This window comes from Anarhichas minor, unplaced genomic scaffold (genome assembly GCF_050575085.1).
Source record: "Anarhichas minor isolate MPS153535 unplaced genomic scaffold, ASM5057508v1 ptg000026l, whole genome shotgun sequence".
NCBI classification, from domain to species: domain Eukaryota; kingdom Metazoa; phylum Chordata; class Actinopteri; order Perciformes; family Anarhichadidae; genus Anarhichas; species Anarhichas minor.
In genome coordinates, this window is record NW_027466472.1 from 5888445 (window position 1) to 5909381 (window position 20937).

The 20937-nt window shown below is 41.5% G+C and overlaps 1 protein-coding gene across 1 annotated transcript; it reads right to left on the reverse strand.

Moving 5' to 3' along the window:
• Positions 1-298: 298 nt before the first annotated feature.
• Positions 299-5928, reverse strand: LOC142959574 (cholinesterase-like). The gene is made up of 9 exons (XM_076100903.1): positions 5628-5928; positions 3908-4142; positions 3414-3546; positions 3164-3315; positions 2641-2827; positions 1879-2189; positions 1131-1340; positions 879-1036; positions 299-393 (listed from the first exon to the last, which is right to left on the reverse strand). Exons 1-9 carry the CDS (start codon positions 5926-5928, stop codon positions 299-301), a joined length of 1782 nt encoding a protein of 593 aa, XP_075957018.1.
• Between the last annotated feature and the right edge of the window lie 15009 nt (positions 5929-20937).

The following is a 20937-nucleotide window of genomic DNA, read 5'->3' on the forward strand; positions in this document are numbered from 1 at the left end:
CAATACAAGTGCACTCAACATGTTTTAATCAGCCTACTCTGCAATCAGCACAATTTATATAAACACTTTTGAAAGAAAGACAAACAAGTAGAAACAAACTGGTAGCTGACTATTATGAGAAATACATTATCATGTCATAACTTAAAGCACTATTTGGTTGTTGGGCATTATGCAGCACCAGTACCTGCAAAATAAATGCTACTACCTGAAACCTCATGGCAATACAATGTCTACAGAGCTGGGGAGCATGTTGCTATACCATGAGATGAGAATAGCTGCATCTCTTACTGAACAAATATCAATAGGTTAAAGTTATAACCAATAGAATGAAGAGGAAGGTGTAGTTACAGTAGAGTATAATCCCATTTGATTTTTCACAAGACAGCAGATCATCTGTGGAGAAAGAGGCAGAGAGAAGGACTTTCATCTTGTCATCTTTCACAAAATGATTTGTACATGTAAGATGTGTACGTATATGCACATTTAAATTTATGTTCCCGTCACTTTCAATAAAATGAATCTAAAAATGGTAATTTTGCATGATCTGTGTGTGTGTGTGTGTGTGTGTGTGTGCGCGAATAATGACCACAATAGAGAGGTGTATGAACATTATTCACACTGTGTGTAATCAGAGTTCAGTGAAGTGATGGCTGACCCTACTTTCCTCCCACTGAGACCTCCAGACTCGTGGTGAAGTGGACGGGAGAATAAACAAGGCAAAACGCCTCCTACTACAGATAACTTTATAGAGCTTTGTGTGTATTGTAGTGTTGAGTTTTTGGGAGGGAGGGATGGATGAATGAATTAGATAGAGAAGCTAGATACATAGATGGATGGATGGATGGATGGATGGATAGATAGATGGATAGCTGTCTAACCTGAGACTTTCTGTACTTTTGGGATGAATGTGTTCCAGAGGTGACACTCTTCAGCTCTCATCATCCTCCTTCGTTCTGGATGGTTGTAGTTCAGAGTGACATACTCTTGCCGTTCAGGGGTGAACACGGGCCAGTTATCTCCATCAATGCTTGGATTCCTGACAAAAAGAACAGCCAATCAAGACAATTCAACAGTGCCCTGAGGGTCTTCAAACAGCTTGAGTGACTGATTGTCTATCTGATTATACATACCCCGTCCGGGCAAAGGTGGCCCAGTGTTTCATAAACTTCTTTGTCATGTTCACTTCATTCTTCGTGTATCCCAGGGATGCATTCAGAGGCATTCCGAAGACAAATTCTATCTCATAGCCGTGCATAACGCCCATCCATTCTGGCCAAGGATTGACAGACGACCGGTGGTCAAATAAATAAAGGAAGGTCTGACCACCATGTTGAGAGTACCTGGTAAAAAATAAATAAACAAACATTGAACTATTTTTGCACTGCACTAGGTCTGGTTAATTAGAGAAAATACAACAAGAAATGAGGATTTACTGTTTATCCTATTTGTTTAGGACCCAAACCATTCAATTGGATAGTGCAGTGTTCAAACAGACGAGACCTGCATTTAAAAAAATGCAGCCCCCTCATTCATTTGAATAAGAGGACACGGCACAACGTTTTCTTTTTGGTATCTTGTTGCTTTTTGGTATCTAATAAATCTTCAATTTCTTGGATTACTTAAACTGGATTTTTCTGGATTGTATTGTCCTGTCTAATCTGAGCCTAAAACAAGGATTCAAGAATTCAGAAATGTAGAAGTGATGTGTTTAGTGAAATGCACTCTTGCCTACTCCTAAAGCCACACTAAAAGAGTGATGTGGAAAATAATTAAAACAATTATAGATTAAAAAATAAAAATATCTGCAGTGTGCAGGGCAGATTCACTGAGAATATTGTGCAAGACATGGCTGAGGATACTATTGCAACTCAGAATTACCTCTGAGCAAACTCTAGCACAGGACAAACAAACAGTTGGTCTCCAACCAGACTACCCAGTGAGTCACGATTTGTCGTCCTGTTATTCTCATCTGTCCAATCAGTGTACTGGAACACGGCCCCATCCCTTGTGAGATCACTTGCATGTTGCATTGTAATGGCCACTCCTCTCAGGAACTCATTTCTGGTGATGAGACTCTGGCCGGTGATGTTAAACCCAGGCATTCCATAAACTAAGAAATAGGTCCCTTCATCCTTGTTTAAGCCAAACAGCACCTCTTTCTTTGGAAGGTTACCGGTACTAAGCAACACCTGCAGAGAAAAACAAAAAGGCGGTTGGTGTTTGTAAGTTGTTTTTTTTGTCAAATAATACTGCAGTAATTGCCCAGTGAGCTTGGTTTTGATGTTTTGCTGATACCAGGGTACAGTCGGTTAGGTCAAAGTGTGTTAGATGTGTACTTGTAGCCATGTTACATAATATACAGTAATTAGGTCAACTGATTTTTTTGTGTGTATTTCCATGTGTTAAATTTGAAAGTGTGACAGCTTTGACATATAGTTATTCAAATGGTGAATCTAAAAACCATGGCTTTCGGTGTTGACATTTGTTACACCAGCTAATTGAGGTAGGATTGTGAAAATATACTGAAACCTATTTATAAAAACATGCAAAAACCTGTTTCATGGGTAATAGCCAAATTAACACATGGTGTCTCCACATACACACACACACACACACACACACACACACACACACACCTACTTCGACTTTATCTTGTAGGAAGTCCCCATCAACAAAAGGGGCAAAGGGAGCGGCTATGAGTGTAGGCTGTACGACAACATCATATTGCTTCAATGAGATTTCCAGGGGATCAGCCTCCTGCAGACAAGCTTTCATATCAGATGAAGGAGATTGGGGACAACCCAGTAGCATCGCCAGCTTCATAGACCTGGATATTGACGTAGAGAGGGAGCAAGGCAATCGGTGACAGAAGGAATGAGGAGGAATGTGAGGGAGACGGAGACAAATTGTTGACACATTTTGAGAAAGAGAACCAATATATTGAGAATCTTTTGACCAAGCACCATGTGTATATGTCCATGCTTGTGGTGAAATTTAAAAAAAATGGCTGTGAATGTACCCTATTCATTTGATGTTACTTTAACGTAAAAGGTTGCATGTTGCGGCTTCAAACAAATCAATCAAAACCGTGGCATAACAAATCTTATGAGTGATGGAAGGAGTGGAAAGATGTAAGAGGGTGACTGAAAATAGTACACCCTACCTGTGCCAGGTCTCACTCTGGCTGATTGTGGCCCAGGGTGCATTAGGAGTGCCACTCTGCAACACAGCCCTTTGAAAAAGACTATGGCTGCCTGGAGAGAGCAGGTGGAAGCCCACAGATGCTGACCCAGCGCTCTCCCCAAACAGAGTCACCTGGAAACAAAAGCCAACGGCTTTGTTTTATTGTTTGTTCAAACAGTTTAAACAAATCTTATTATCAGATTTTAGGGTATAACACAAATACATTTTACCTTTGTAGAATCCCCTCCAAAAGCAGCTATGTTTTTGGCAACCCAGTGGAGCGCCAAGCGCTGGTCCAGCAGGCCTGCATTGCTCTGGACGTTGTTGTCGTCAGGAATAGACAGGAAACCAAAAGCTCCGACTCTGTAATAAATGAGCATGAGAATGAGGAAAGATGGTGACAGCATTTAACTTAAGATAAATCCACCTACTCTTGTCGATTCCACAGCCAATGAGTAAAGAGAAGGGTATTGCACATAGTGGAAAGGACTTTTTATATACTGTACATACTCCTTTGCTTTGCTTATTGCACCAACACCAACTACCAGTTTTATTGACCTCTTGCAACTTCCGATATAGGCAAAAATCCAAGTGTGTCAAGTGTAAAGGAGAGACCCAACTCACAGATATTCACCTCGTTAATGATTAGCAGGGAGTTTGCAGTTACATACAGTAACTATGTCCACTCATTATTTTATTTTTTTCAGTTTACTTCAGTTCTCACCTGTAATTCATTGATACCACAACAACACCTTCAGATTTACTCAAGAAGCGACCATCATAAATGTCCAGAGAGGATGTTCCTTGACTGAACGCGCCTCCATAGATCCAGACAAGGACAGGAGCCAGTGGTGAGGGCTTAGGCTGGGTTTTGTTGAAACGAGGGGACCAGACGTTTAGGTACAGACAGTCTTCACTTAAAGGAGTGTTTGGGTTCCACATCTCTGAACCTTGGAACCCTTGAAAAAAATGACAATATTTATCAATGTCACTGGAGACTGATTGGGACCGTAGTCTAGCAATTGCCATGATAAACATACTTCAGTCATACAGTCAGTTAAATTTCAACTTCATCATAACATTTTATTGCAAGCTGTATTTTAAGATTACATATTAGCTGATGTTTCACTTAACTCATTATGACGAATAGTTCCCGAACAATTTCATAGGTGAATAAGTAAATAAATCCCTTGTTTGTTTTCCACTTAATGAGTACCGCTTCGTCCAAAGCAATAACAGCGGTCCAACATCCATATCTATCTGTGTTGTCATATCTATATTTAGACTACATTTGGGCAGTATTTCTGTACATATGCCTGGCACTGGTTGAAGCTGGCTATGAAACAACCCCTGACAGGTGGCTGTGTCTACGAATAGATAGGTATGCACTACCCAGCCCCAAACCCTCTCTTGGGTGGAGGACTTAGTCTGTGTCAAACTGTGTGTGCTTATGTGCTCGTCTATTCATATTTTTGTTTGCTCAACTGCTATAGTGGCACCAAACAGTTGAGTGAGTGTGTGCGTGCGGGTGTGGCATGTTGTTATATAACTGCCGCTCCGCACTGAAACACCTGCCTTAAGATGGTACATTGGTCTTTTTAAGGTCATCTCCTAATCACACATGCACTTAGATGACCTTCTTTGGTGCCTTGTCACATGCTGCCTTCAAACGAAACTCATGAGCTCGTGGTTACAGCATGGGTGGTCGTGTACATAATATTCTTGCCGTTCAAGTTGTGAGAACACCACTGCTAGGCAGCAGCAACATGGATGGTGCTGTGGCTGTGTAGAAGTCTAGAGGCCACCGAGGCTCACAATTTAGCAAGTTAGCGAGCGGGTAATGTAATGCAGGAAAGACTTGTAAAAGATTTGGCCGTTGGGAAGAGCAACATTCGCTAAGACATACAAAACTTAAAATAGACGTTTGCTGCAGTGCACCAATTGAAAACATTCGCCAAGTACACTCACCAAAGTACACGTGTACACACACAAAAAACCAAAGCAGGTACGCGGCGAAGGTGATGTGCGTTAGTGTGCTGAATCGTATCACACCTCATATGCCACATCCCAATGTACACGCACACTACATATTTTGTTATGAAATGAATGCTATCCAGCCGACAGTAAAATAGAAAAACGAAAGAAACCCAGAGAAGACCTTGCAACTTGTATTTGATGTATGTTTTGTTGGCACATAATAATGACTTGTATATTCAAAATGAAATTTGGTGTGCGCAAAAAAATAAAATGTCCTCTTTTGGGACATCAGGGGCTCCGAATAGTCCTGGTGAGTCATCAAGTATTGGCTGTCATTTCAGGCAGGTGTTTTTTCATTATCTAGACCTTGTTGGCAGGGCTAACCCACTTGAATAACAGTACATGTACACAACACAATATACTGTAGATGTAGGCATTGTGCCCATCCGTGTAAACGTGTATCGTACCTTGAAAGGTTGTATCTGGCAGTTGGTAGCAGGAATTTGGGAATTGGGTGGCATCCCTCACTCCTTCCCAACTCTCTACTGGCTCTGGAGCGCTGAATCGCAGTTTCCCCAAAGGTGGTTTCCCATAAGGAATTCCTAAAAATGCTCCAACATTGCCACCCAGCACTGAAAGCAACTTCCCTTGAACTTTCCCATGCCTGGTGTCGATTACAAGGTCATCTTGAGTGGCAAGTGATACAGTCAGGAAATAAGGTAACAGGAGAAAAAGGGTGACGCGTGTACAGGGAGAAACTTTCGCCATGGAAAATCCTGGGGAGAAAAAAAGACAGCACACACAAACACTTTATTATTAATTTTTGTTTATCAAAAATGTTGCCTATTAGATTACACTAAATAATTAATACAATAACTGACATGTTTTTTACTTTATTACAGATAAGATCTACTTTTATATACTCCAAAGCTACGTCAATACTGTACTTATCATGTAATCATAACATGTAGGCTATTAGAGTGAATTATTTCACTAAATAATTAATATAACAACTGGTGTTGCCAGAACACCAGACGTGGCCTAAACTCTACTTTACCACGGATGAGTTCTACTTTCATACACTCCTTATGAAGCTATGTCAACACAGTACGGTGGGTGCTGACACCTTATATTCCCAATTTAGCCACAGTAACTTGAGTAAATAATTTGAGTGCTTTCACTGCCACTGGCATGAACGCGTTTATTTTCAACCCGTGTCAGTGGAGAGTGGGATGCTGTCAAAAAAGTGCGGATCAAGCGCGACGGAACGGCGGCTGCGGTGGTCATTCCCGCAGCATGTGCGTCACTTTAGAAGCGTCCCATTATAATCTTTAAAATATCTGGAAGCAAATATGCCGCGAGTGATCAGAAAGATGCAAAGCGCAGTTGACTCGTGGAGGCGGCGACGGAGCACATTGTGAGTTTAGCGAGGAAAAGCCGCGTTCAGCTGCATTTAAAAAGAGAATTGGGGAGAGACACTCTCACTCGGACTCAAACATTTCCTGACAGTGAATGTACCAGGACCAATTCATAGAAAGCCTTAGTGACGTCTTACCTTGTCAGACAGCCTGGCTGGAGTGAATGAAGACACCGTATTGATGGGACGAAGAAGGCGTGGACACAAGCCCTCTGTACAGTATCTGGGCTGGCCATGTGTGACACCCACTACTACTACAGTTATAATAATAGCAACAATAACAATAATAAAGTGATACAAATATAAACACATATGTTTTACGAAAGTAAAACTTAGTTTACTCTTCCATCCAAAATAGTAATAATTATAATACTAATAATAATTGTGTCTTCTGGCCTGCACTGTGTTCATATATTCAACACTTGTTGGAAAACACTATGGTCACCTGTCACATGTCTGTCCAGTGGTGCACTACAAAGATCCGTTAGTTAAGTACCAGTGCAACACTAAAAACTCTTCATTACAAATACATGTTCTGTATTCAAAATCTTATTTATTATGTAAATGTGTTATCAGCAAAATGAAAACTTTCAAAAGTAAAGGCAGAAAAATGGCCCCTGAGACTGAAGTATCATTTTACATAACTTGATCAGATTGTAAATGCTGATGCATCGGTCTGTAAGATGCATTTTACTGTGTTGTTACTGTTGAGGTGGGACTCATTTTAACTGCTTTATAAACAGTTTAGTCCAGTGGTTCCCAACTAAGGGGCCGGTCCCCTCCAAAGTGTCGCAAGATAAATCTGAGAGGTCATTAGATAATTAATGGGAAAGGAAAGATGACAGAATTAAGTTCTGCAACACAAATGTCTATTCATTTATTGTACTATTCTCTAATATTCATTTGTGATATATTGGATATGTTTACCTTTCAAGCCATTACATGTTTATTTAAATGAAACCTTTTGAGAACTTAGAGGACATGTCTCTCTGGTAGAACTGCGTACAGCCCTTATCTAAAACATAAGAATGGGACTCAACTAGAAACTTTTTTTAAGAGGTCCCAATTCATAGATCTGGTTCAATATTTAATAATCCTTTTTATGTTGTAATCGAATTGTGTATTTTATGTGCACAATCCACAGTATGCATGCTGTGATTATTAATGAGGTGGAGTACAAAGAACAATATTTCCATCTGTAAAGTATTTGAAGTGTGAAGTAGCATAAAAGGAAAGTACGGAAGTAATGTACAAATACCTCACAGTATACTTAAGTAAGTATATTGATACTTCCCCAGTGTCAGCAATGAATTGTGGAGGATTCACTGCCTCTCTCCTGGTCACCTCAGCGGGACACAGAGACGACTGGCACTGAGCAAGAGACAGTCATTCTGATTATATTCTGGTCATCAGTTCAACAACAATAAACAATAACGTGAGCGTTATGCAGAGTTGAAAACAGGGCTTCATTGTACATTAAACACAGTGATGGGTTGATTTAACACAAAGACACATGCTTTTTTTTTTTTGCATGTCCTGCATTCCAACCCTGTCTCTGAGAACTTCAGTTCATATTCTGGCAAATACGTTTCGTAGAAAGAAAATGCCAACTGAATTATTGTTCAAACAACATAATGAGAACAATTGTTTTAAGTATCGTATCAGCTGTGTGTAAGTGTTACATTCAGGACATACTCTATATGCCAATTTTTACTGACGTCATAAGTGATATTCTTTTCCTGGCAGTATTTAATCGAGCTTCCGCTCTTTTCTATCACTTATTGTCCACTTGATAAAAAACAATTATTTGCTACAAGGCTCATGTTTTTGAACTTACTCATAACACTAAAAATCACTTTTCTATTCTATTGCTTGATGCCTGTGCATATATAGCAGGAAATAAGCCTGCTTGTTATCAAGCATAACTCTGAGGGAAATCCAGAATCAGTAATCAATGTATGTTATACTGAACATACAGCATATATATATTCTCCTTTATGACTGCAATTAAAGCTCATTTGGCATAGTGTCACAGTGTCGTTTTCTTCATTATTATAGCACTTCCTGTGTCTGCCCCTTGTTTTTTTCTCACACTACGTTATGCATATTCTGTCTAAACCATAAATGATTTTGGATCTGAGTTAAGTCCGGCAATTCCAGGAAGATCTGGATTAACTTGCATTTCCAACACTACCAACTTGTTACATAACGCTTGGTCAGTGGCCCTAAGCTTCAAACTATGACACTTTAGGTGCCCTCTGTAGCGTCAGTTTTGGATGTGTCTGGAGGCGTGTCTTTTCAAAATAAAGCTCCGCTTTTAGGCAACACAAACACTGACTTAGGTTTTGTAAAACAGCGTGGTTGACATTATCTTGACTGACTAAAGAACAATGTGCCTAGAGATTGGCAAACAACAGTAATGACTTACAACACTAAGGACCCATGGGACAATGACTGATGATTGATGACTACTTGATCGTATACTTGATGACTGAGTTTTACTTTTAATTTCACATTAAACACGAACAGCAGTCCCCACTTTAATCTTGGTATTTAAAAAAATATATTTTTTCATAATCTAATCAGTATTAATGATTAAAAAATATTTTTCACAGATGTCAAATGGAATGAAATCCCTCCTCCTGGCAAAATAAGTTAAGCGATAATTTAAAACCACAGGAAAACATGTAACCCTATACAACGATATCTTTTCTTTTTCAGACTCTCCTGTCTTTATCTCTCTCACTGTCTGACCATATTTCAACATACCACTGAGCTGTAACATTGGACATCAACACAAAAGAACGGGAGCTGTGGGAGGTCTGGCTCCTTAGAGACAGCTCAGCGGGAGAGTTGGGTATAGGCATAGACAGAAATATGCACAGGCAGAAGTAGGAAGAGAGACAGAAAGAAAGAGCAAGGCAGCCAACAGTTTGTTTGAGAAATGAGACGGCACCATAACCACACACCATCAGGGATTAGGCAGTTAAAGGGAGAAATGACAGGCATTTGATAGGAGCCTTTGAGACGATGTTTTCTCTCTCTCATTCCAACATCATCAAAATAGGCTTGGGACTGGAATGTAACCCCCCAAACACACTCTCACACACACACACACACACACACACATACAGACAAGTTAATTTCACCCATGCCCTTTGAATGTCAATCTGCAGTTATGAAGGCAGGGATAAGCAGTGAAAAATAAAAAAGAAGAAGAAAAAAAACCTTTAATACATTTCTTGTGTGTAAGTATTGAGCAGTACGATAGTAAATATCCAATCATGGTGTCACAGAGAGGGATATTGGTTTATGTCATGCTCTTTCTGTCTCTCTCTATTTCATTGGGATGTTTGTGTGTGTGTGTGTGTGTGTGTCTGCAATAATTTGAAGCTGGAGATTTTTGAGGTATTACATCTTTTACTTAACATTATAGACATATTTATGCAACAAATTCTGAAAAGAAAGTTCTGAAAAAAAGGAGCGTCACTGTTTTGATGCTTAATATTCACGTTCTGTGTGAAAGTATTCATGACAAAAACAACTGTTCAAACATATATTAATGTGCAAATTAAGCCCAAGAGGAAATGAAGTGATCAAACCAAACACACACCTGGATAGCTGAAGAACCAATTAAATATATTGATAAAGGAACTAGCTTAGATGTTTAACAGTTACATTTCCAAGTTGAACTGCATTTTGTCAAGATAGACATCTTCACAAAGAGCAATGATAGTATAATCGCAGAAAAAAAAAGTTGCCATATTGTAAACCTCATTTTATAAGCACAGGGAGAGCCCTCTACTTAATACTCTTCTCCAATCATGGGCATGCATTCGCCGGCTGAACATTAGCATAAGCATAGCTGTACACCAACCCAACCGCTCTGATCCCGACCGGCTAGAGGTGAGTAGCTACAGCCTAAACTACTTCCTTCTAACCTAGGCCGGCACACAAGCACAAGGAGTCGACCACAATCCCACCGTGCATATATCCTCGACACTTACCCCACCGAACACAGCGGTCGACACTGCATGAGACAGCCCGCTATCCACCAAACAAAAAGGAAAGAATAGACCCAACTGAAAGGAACAGGGGATCTAACCTTTTTTTGGAACTCTGACCACTTTTGCCTTGTAAACCTTGTTGAATCCTATTCTTGCCGCCTGGATGGTCTGCACAACCTGTGAAAACAAACCAGCCATCCTCAGCCTGTCCCTCTCAGGGGCCAAGCGTGAAGGGTCCAAATCTGCTTCATCACCCCAGGGTGTTGCCTCCACTCATCTGGTAGTGGTCTGCCTTTTGACATGAGGTTGGCACCCCTGTTCTCCAGTCCTCCAGTCCTGTAATGTGGAGAACATGTCCAGATTGGTCAGCTACGCATTTGCAAATGTTTAGTAGGCATCTGCATTCTAATGATTGGGAAAGTATTACACATATAGTTCAGTAGAAGGTTGAGCCTGTGTACATTTGAACAGGACATTTTACATATTGAACAACGTTTAAATTCCTTGACTTCCTTGATCAGCACCACCACATCCTCATTTCCAACATTTTACAATGTGGTGCATACGAGGCGTGACACGTGTGGATGCACTCTTGCGCTGACGTGCAAAGACACAGACAACAGATTAACCAATAGTGTCCCATTTGTTTTAACCTACAGAGGTAAGAGAGCACTTATCCTTCACCGACATACACTTCCCTAATTGGTGGAGCAGAGATTGATAGAGAACAGACACGTAGCTGGTTGGGTTGGGGGGATGTCACTTAGATGTTTGGCAGCTGGTTAACAGGTTTCAGAACATGCCGCTCTAACTAGATTACTCAGTAAATGGACTGCAGAATGGAGACCTGACAAGGTCAAGTTTGACAGAGTGGGCTATACAATCCATGTTTTTGGCAGCAAATGCTACAGTACAATATTCATATAGAAGAGATTATATTATTTGACAGTAGCAGAAATAGAAGCAAAGAAACAAGTTGATGGATTTATCTGTTTGAAAATCTGATGGTGGGCATACATTTGCTAATATCAAATCTAGTTTCAAGAAATCATCCTGGGACAGAACGACAGTTCAGGCCAGTTCAGCAAGGGGAGACCTGCCCAAGACTGCACGTGTATGTTCTACTTGTTGTTTCAGCCCTCCATCCAGACCAAAGCAGACAACCTTTAGTCATCTCTAGCTTTCTCTGTGAAAATGATCTGTTTAAATGTCAATAAAGTTGAACAAATAGCATATCTTTTGTCTTTAACCTGGATTTACGAGCGCTGCAGGGTTATAATATATGTCATCAAAACATTAAAAAGTACGAATAAAAAGCAGTACTGTCGGGGATTATCAATACTACGATTTTTAATTATTTACCACCCTTTAATACCGGGTTTCAGAATGCATCCCTACCTTCAGATAACATGAAACGTGAAAGGCTCTCTCTAGAGCCAGGGTCCGTTCTGGGCTGCTGTAGAAACATAGTGAAGCAAGATGGCGTGAAAGACGACCCGCTCCCTACGTAGATATAAATGGCTTTTTCTAAGCTAAGGAAAACTTAACGCGTCTTAGTTTCGGGTGATTATACACCGATTAAAACATAGTTATGAATATTATGTTCAGTATCTACCAATAAACCCCCTAAATGTTACTCACTGTCCCATTAACTGTCCATATGTTAAGTTGGCTTAGGTATATAAGTTGACTCAAATGTTGCTCCTTATGTATTCAGTTCAACACTTAAGGTCAATATATGCTTTCCACTCGCTGTAACAGGGGAGAGTGGGCACTCTGTACTGTAAGCTGGATTTGAGCCTGATGCATATTTTTTTTTAAAAATCCCCACCAGCCACATAAAACGGGATATTTAGGTCAGATGAGTGTCCACTTTACTGATGTCACTGTGTATAATTCTGGGTATTTAAGTCTTTAAGACATTAAACAGGAAACACATGTCCCACTGCCACTTAAGGCCGCGATGTCCATTTGTCCAAACCGAAAGACTATCATCTTTTTTTTGTCTTCATGCAATCATGCATGACATCATATTACTAAATAATAGGTCACATTTTTTGGCTTATGCCTACATCCATATTTGGGTCAGGCTTCACTCTTCAGAGTAAGTCAACATGGTCCTCATGGATGTCACAGACAGATTACTAGGGATTTAGCCTGTTTATGCTACAGTGTGCTGGTGGCTAAAAGGTTAGAGAAATGTTAGTGCAGCGTGACTGCAGGATAGCAAGTGGACAAGAGTTGTCTGTGTGTGTGTGTGTGTGTGTGTGTGTGTGTGTGAGTGTGTGGGCAAGTGCATGAGTGGGAGAGAGACTAAGAAGCAGTATGATAGATTATACAACCATTTCAATGGTGTAAAATGTCATTTGAAATCCTACTTTTGGTTCAATCTTAATAAAAACGCTCAACCTTATTGCGACACATTTAGTGTGCCAATGCTACCTACCCCTCAACTCACTCTGTCTTCCTCACTTGCTCATGCTCACGGAAACCAATACACACAGACACACGCTCACTCATGAGCACACACAAAAGGGTCTTATCAGGCTGCTGTGTGTCTGAAGTGTTGTGTTTTATATTGCAGCCATATTTCATTTTGGCCTACTTTCTTTAAATTGCCTATGGGGTTTTGTACGGGGAGAACCATCACATTTATATATGAGATTGAAGTAAAAAAACGAGAGGTGGGGGACTTGTTTATGTTCTTATTCATTTTCCTTGCCTGATCCGTACTCTCTGTATGCTGCCCTTTTTTTCCCTATTGTTCATTTCCTTACTTTTCTCTGTCTATGCCTGACTCTCATGTCACTCCCCGAGCCTGTGCGGCTGTGCAAGATGGGCTTAATCACTGTGAGGGGCTCACAGGTGATGGTGTATGGAAACTGAGGGGCAAAGGGATGGATAAGGGAGGAAAGGAAAGGATGTTTTGTTAGTCTAGTGTGGAAAGGTATAGGACCAAATTAAATTTGAAACAAAAATATGTCTGTTAGTCGAAACTTGTCTTTCTAGAAGACGGGATGGGATAGATGAATAAGGAAGTGGTAGACAGTATCCTCTCTATTTCAACATATATATTTCATAAAATGTCATTTTTTTTTACACTACTGTTCATCAAATTACTTGAGATGAGTAGTGGAGAGAGTACAAACGGGCTATCCCCTTAACAAGTTATTTGCTTTCTTGCTGTTGCATCACAAATTTCAAGATGTTTAATGTGACTTTTGTGCTGTAACAAATGGCAACTCAATGGAAACATAGATCATGTCCACCAGCAGCGGGACAGAGAGAGAGACAGAGAAGGTGGGAGGGGGGGGTATTTTTAAGTTGATACATTCACTTTTGATTCATATTACTAGGAGAAAAACATGTTCACACAAAACACAAAGGTGCACACACACACACACACACCTACGTACACAAGCACAGTCTGTCCCCAACGCCCACACATGTTCAAACATTCATGAACATAATGCCTCTTGTTTGTGACTTTCAATTTGTAGCGGTAAAAAAAAACTAATTTTAAAACCATTTTGGCCTTCAACAAAGTAGTTGCTTATTTGCATACAGACTATGAATGGAATGTGTGTGTGTGTGTGTGTGTGTGTTTGAATGCAATCTTTTCTATGCATGTTTTTTTTTAGATCGTGAAACCAATTTAAAACAACATACATCCCCAGTTTGACCGAGACGTCAGAGAGAACAGCCAGCAGGTGAATACAAATCAAAGTAAAGTTGTGTGGTTGTGAAATTAAAATGAAGCTGTATTCATTTCCAATCGTAACAACTTCTAATGGAAACCGCTGAAGCCGCAAATTGTCACATGCTCCTGACATGCCAAGCATAGTTGGTTGTGTGTGTGTGTGTGTGTGTGTGTGTGTGTGTGTGTGTGTGTGTGTGTGTGTGTGTGTGTGTGTGTGTGTGTGTGTGTGTGTGTGTGTGTGTGTGTGTGTGTGTGTGTGCGCAAGCTAGGCAAATCTTGCTCCTATTAACTTTTAGATTTGTATTAAGAAGATTTGTGCTTAGCTGTCACCAGTGAAAACAAGTGGGACTAAAGCAGCACTAATGACTATGATGACAAACACATTATATCACATTAGTAATGCAGATGCTTTGACAAAGAATGATGAATATGTATAACTGTTTTTGTTGTGTGTGGGGGGGTGGGGGATACACTTGTATATAGAGTCCCCAGACCCTCAGCAGCTCAAATATAAATTCATAACTGCTTATGGGGACTATTTTGAATTGTTGACAGTTTTCAGATATGTGCTCTAAAAGACACAAAATACAAAATAAACCAAATACGGACTCCCTACTGACTCCCTTTTACATGTCGTCATTAGTTTCACCGATTGGTTCCCAAAAAAACAAGAAGCCAGGTTTTTATCTGGTGTGAGCCTGTCGAGAGGCAGGCACCATATAAGGAGTAGAAGAGTGGCATGCTGCTGATGGTGTGTCATTGTTTTGAGGGGAACTTGGTGGGCGATGATGATGACCCACATCCCTGACGTGTTTTGTTTAGTCCCTGTCTGTTTCCTCCTATCTGTTGACCACGAACTGAGGCCAACTCAGCGCTCAGTGCACGGTTGGCAACACAAGAGGAGTGTAGCCAGAAGTAGGTCCTGCACAAAGAAAGTTGCAATGTGTTGTTTTTACCCTTTGTTTGTAATTCTCTTGTCTTGTCTAATGAGTCTAATGGCTGGGGTATGTTAACAAAACAAAACAGTGAATGTGTTGTGTCATGAAACATGTAATATTTTCATGCAGGAGACTCCCTCTCGCTCACACACACACACACAGACACCCCAAACTGATCAACCATGGCCACCAGTTTAATGTTGCCCGGTGTTCACGTAATTTCAAATGGAAGAAGATCTCAGAAAGGAGCCAATCACAGAAGAATTGAAAAAAATAAATCTCTCATTTGGAGGTGGTTTGGTTTGAGGAGAGCAGATGTAGAACAGACTAATTTCCTGCAAAATATGCCTCAAAAAGATTGCTGCTAAAGGTAGCAGTACCACAAATCTGTTCCATCATTTAGAACACTGCTCAGTGCAGAACACGCCAGTCAAGCCAGCCTCAAAATCGAAAAATGTTGTTTTGCGGTATGTGTATGTACTTGTTATATGGTAAGAGCATGTACGACCTGACTTCAAATTAAAATTGGCCCAGTCGTCGAAGCAAGGCGCAATAATTGTTTACATTTGGACACTTTCAGACAGTCTCTCCCTGAAGGCAATCATATCAATGCACTCATTTGTACAAACAGAAAGTGAAAAAACCTTTCACCTCCACACACCTGGCTGATTGCTATTTGGAGTCGGTGTGATTGTCATTCAGCCTTCAGTGCCGTTCTTTGTTATTCTTCCGATGAAGAAACACCCTCCAGTTGTGATGTAACTGCCATTGCAGCATCAACGCTAATCTCTTCAGGCCATTGTTTGGAATAACAATGGCAACAACTCACCCAAGCCACGCCCAAGCTGCCAGTAGCTCCTCACGGGATGCTGATTGGTCCTGCCACTGGCTGACCAGACACAATTGATTACGTGAAGCCTCATAAGATCATGTGATCTTGTGAAATCTAGCTGCCTTTCAATGTAGTCTTAGGATCCCTCTTAAAACCTGTTTTAATCTCTACTATGTGGTACCAATCAGCTGATGCTAATGACTTATCAACATTGTAATGGAGATAACAGATAGACATATTTGAGATGGATGTGTGTGTGTGTGTGTGTGTGTGTGTGTGTGTGTGTGTGTGTGTGTGTGTGTGTGTGTGTGTGTGTGTGTGTGTGTGTGTGTGTGTGTGTGTGTGTGTGTGTGTGTGTGCATATTCTGCCTGTGCGTTTGTGTGTTTAGTTCATTGTATATGTTTTATTTTCCCTTCAAAAGGACTGACCTGCTGGCACAGTAGTGGGGAGGGTCAAAGCCGGTCACTCAACAGGACTCTTTTAATTAGACAGCAGAGAGGAAACAGGGCTCACCGGTAGCAGCGATAGGGTCAGCTACATGTAAGTAAGGGAGAAAAGGAAAGACTGTTCGAGAAAGATTGGGAAAATGAATTCATTTAAAAAAGTTTACTTTAGCAAGTTTAGATAAGCCAAAGAAAAAAAAGGGGTGCAACCAATGGAATGATTACATACAGACATGTTTGGATAAGGCACTAAGATAGGGTGGATAAGAGGGGGTGAAAAAGAGAAGAAATAAAAACATGTTTGAAAAAGAGCATGGATATTAGAAGACACAGAGATGACAGAACAGGGGAGGTAAAACGTTCTATGTTCAAAGGTAATAAAAGTATGAATAGAAACACCACTGTTGGGATCTGGCCCTAGTCTAGATCCACGAGGAACCGCGGCCTCCTCAAATCCTATCAGGTCACATGCAACATTCGCTGGTCGAACAGACTGTGTTTTATTTTGAGTTTTGGATCCTGTAGTGCGAGAACGGATAACTTCTATGCCCCGTTCTCCCACCCTTTTTGTGTACACACCGCCGGCAGAAGGTAACAATCGTTCCTCGCCGAAGATTTCCGGGAAGGACGACCCAAACCTCGTCCCTCAGCCGAAGTTAAAAAGCCCCTCTCTGCAGCGAGGAGGCCGAGTCTGCGCCAGCCAGCCCCGAGGCCGAGCCAGCGGCTACTCGAGGACCGAGTGATCCCCACCACGGGAAACGTACCCCACCGAACAAAGCTTCTACAAGTAAGAGTTACTGGTATCTGGGCCTAGCTTAGCTTAGCTTAGCATTAGCTTAATTTAGCCTATTCGTTATGTCGTTGTTATTCCTGTATCTTGTTACGTTAAGTTACTGTCGTGTTATAACGTGTTATTGCGCAAGCATCGCGGACCACGGAGTCCCGTTATATTGTGTATTTCCTGCCGTAACTGTTTGCATTAGATCCGTCGCTGCTAGTGGATGTGGAGGTTGTGATTTTATCATTTCAAAGACCAAAACCACGGTGGCGGAGCCTCGTCTCGCCGACCGAGTTTCGGGGTGATAAGAGAGCAATACTCGCATCTCACCGCCGTGATAAAGATCTGTTTGTTTTTGGGGATTCTTTTATTTTGTTTTTGGTTTTATTCTCTCCTCTTTAAATCGGCTCTGTGAGTGAGATCTAGAACCGCAACTATCACCGTACAAGCGTGACCGGTCGGTTCAGAATCCGACCGCAGAGTTTACGAGTGATCAGCTGTTCCTCACATTCTCACTGCAGCTCGGAGCACCGCGCTCAGAGCTCCTCTCTCCCTCTCTCGCTCTCTCTCTCCCTCTTCCTACTAACCCGCATACACATAGTTAGATTCACTGATTTTGGGTGAACCTCTCAGACACGTGGTCGCGTAATCTATTGTCTCAACCCACATTGTGCGCCGTCCCACGTGGTTACACGTAGCCACCTCTCAGCTATCTTGTCGCGGGTCACTAGACTCCGCCATCTTTGCTTGTAGGCTCACACGCCCCTTTTTAGGTTACGTACCATCACTGTTTGAGTAGGCCCCCCCCCCCTTTGTTTCCACACACACACACTCACACCTGTACATATATCTATATACATATCCTTACCCCACTTTATTCATTTGACTTTAGGTATTAGACATATAATTGTATGATAGTGTTTGTTGATTTTGATATTACTTGATTTGATCATTTATTATTTTATTTAATAAACTCTGTTATATTTTAAAGAGCAGTCGTCTGTGATTACTTGTGCATATGTGTGTAATAATAACTGGATGTAGTGGCCTGTGCTCGAACTTAAACCTTCACTTTCACTCTGAATGTGTAATAGTACTCAGACTGTTGACATTATGAGTGAACGCTAATTATGAGACTTAGTTTTATTGTTTGGTTATTGGTCCCTGTTCGCAGGGTGGTGCCCCGTTATTATTAATAATCATTAATAATTGTTACTGACATTAATAATTCTATTGATGTCAAGAATTTAGTTTCTTAGATGCTGATAACCAAACACGCTCCTCTACGTTCCCAACATAATGGTGCCCCGTGTGAGGCTACGTTATTCCAGTTTTATTGCAGTATGTATGCACACTAATCCATAGTATACCTTCGAATCATTTTGAATAATTTTTGAATAATTAATTTTCCTTAGAAAGTTTAATTATTAATTTTTTTTGAATAATCCAAATTTCTGAAAATTATTGTCCAAAATAGTTTGATTTTTGATATTCAAAACGTTTTCCTATTTTAATTTAGTTTTAATTTTGATTTTAATCTTAATTTTAATTAAATTTTCAATTTTAATTTCCTTTCTGAAATTTGTTACTTCTTTTCCTTTCCAGGTTAGATCATTCGTTACATTTCCTAAACTAACAGTCAGCTGTGTTTAGTAGATTTGATCGTTATTTGTAATACCAACACTTTGTTTTGTTTTTCTTAATCCCTCAAAGAAAGTGACACACAGCTGTCACAGGCCAGAAGTGCTGAAACTACATTTGCATTTTCTACCTTTGAGTTGAAAAGCAGTAGTTAATACCTCAGAGCAACAGTAGAAATTATAAGTCATAGAACTAGGCATTTCACTGTGCACCTCAGAGCAGTAATTGACGTCCAACAGTAGAAATTGTAAGTCACAGAACTAGGCATTTCACTGTGCGCCTGCATTAACCGTAAACACTAACCGTTTTTCTTACTAACAGTAGGGAATTCTAACCACTGTTGCCATTTACAAAGAAGTAAAATGGGCAGTCAAAAACCGTACAGGTTAGGAGCAGAAGCTCACCAGGAGCCAGACAACCCTGCACCACAAGATGCAGCTGCTGGTCTCCTCAAACTCGCCCTCTCTGATGACAGGAGAAGGGGGGAGTACTCCCAGGTCCTGAGTGACCTAAGTGGGTCCGAGCCCACTTCCACAGGCGAACGAGACATTCCGCATATGTCAAGTGTACGCCTAGAACGAACGCCCTCTCCCACGCGGGGAGAGGTAGATCACCCTCCCCTTGATTTTAATAATTATGGCGATTCAGACGGTTTAGGCCCTCTCCGCGCGCAGGGCCTGCGCACCTATCACATAGAGTCCCGCACGAAGGACGTAGAGCGCTTCGATCCAAATATTCGCTACTCGAGTATTGATGACTGTCTCAGGGTCCAAATCAGGTAATGCCACCGCACTCGTCAGAAAACCCGACACCGACTCGCAGCCCACCTGACTAAGCCAAGTGACCTTCCCCTCTGCTGCTCAAGTCTACTTAGTAGGGTGGGGAAGAGAACTCAGCACACTCCCTGAAACGACCACTCCCAATTGCGCGCCCCCCCTGTTCTTTAACCTTCTTGGGCGACCTTGTTCACAAAGACAATGCCCTGTGTGTATATATATATTTCAGTCGTACTGGGGGGCCATAACACACTTGCTCTACTCGATTCCAGGTCAGAAACTAACCTAATGTGTCCCCCTCCACCTTTCGCATACACCTCTAGGGTACCACAACCTTAGAGGCCCTTCCAGCACCCTAGTTCGGAAAATCCTTTGTCAGCTAAGCCTTGTTTATCCTGCTCTGTCAGCGTGATCCACCTCCAGTTCGTTCAACGAAGCCACCGCCTTCTTTCGGCCGAGTCATCGTCTGGGCGTGTCAAGTCGCCAGTGCTGCAGGGGACAGAAGATGCCTAGTGCACGAGGTTTTTCTTCCAGCTCCTGCCCCGCTTTAGGGAACTGAACTTGATTTGCACGGGGGACCTGTCTCCATCTCTAATTAGGGGGGAGGGGCGGGGGAAATGTCACCATTGCCCACCACGACACACCACAGAATGAAGCCGTTCGCGACGCTTCCCTGAGTGCTGGCGGTGACGTGGTGGTATGCACCCTTGCCACTTGAACAGCTTGAGGGGGGAAGGCTCTGACAACAGAAACTTAGAGAGATGCACTTCGCAGGGAGTGCAACTCGCCAATCTAGCCAGTGTTGAAACCAACCAGAAAATCCGGCTTACCATTGACTACTAACGTTTAACTGCATGCTTCAACTCGCCCTGTAGGCATGCACTAACCGCTAACAAATCCAACTTCAACCAGAACATTTACAAGACCTGAAAAACTTTCATTGTGACTGTAAACTTACGCTCCACTCTCATAAATAACCCTTTGCATGCTTTAGAGACTCTACCAGAAGTGACCAAGGAAGACATAACCTATGCCGTAGCAGTCAGATTTAATGCAGGACCTCATCAAAGAACAGCTCATCTGTCAACAGCTTGAGCCGCTCTAAACCCCAGCCTAGCTGGTCACCCTAGACTGTTAACAAAATCCGTAAATCTGCTACCACTACTGTTATGCAACCCTCACAGGTACCTCTGGCCTATAGTCTTGGCAGCGCAATTCCAATAGATCCTAAAACTTAGACATAG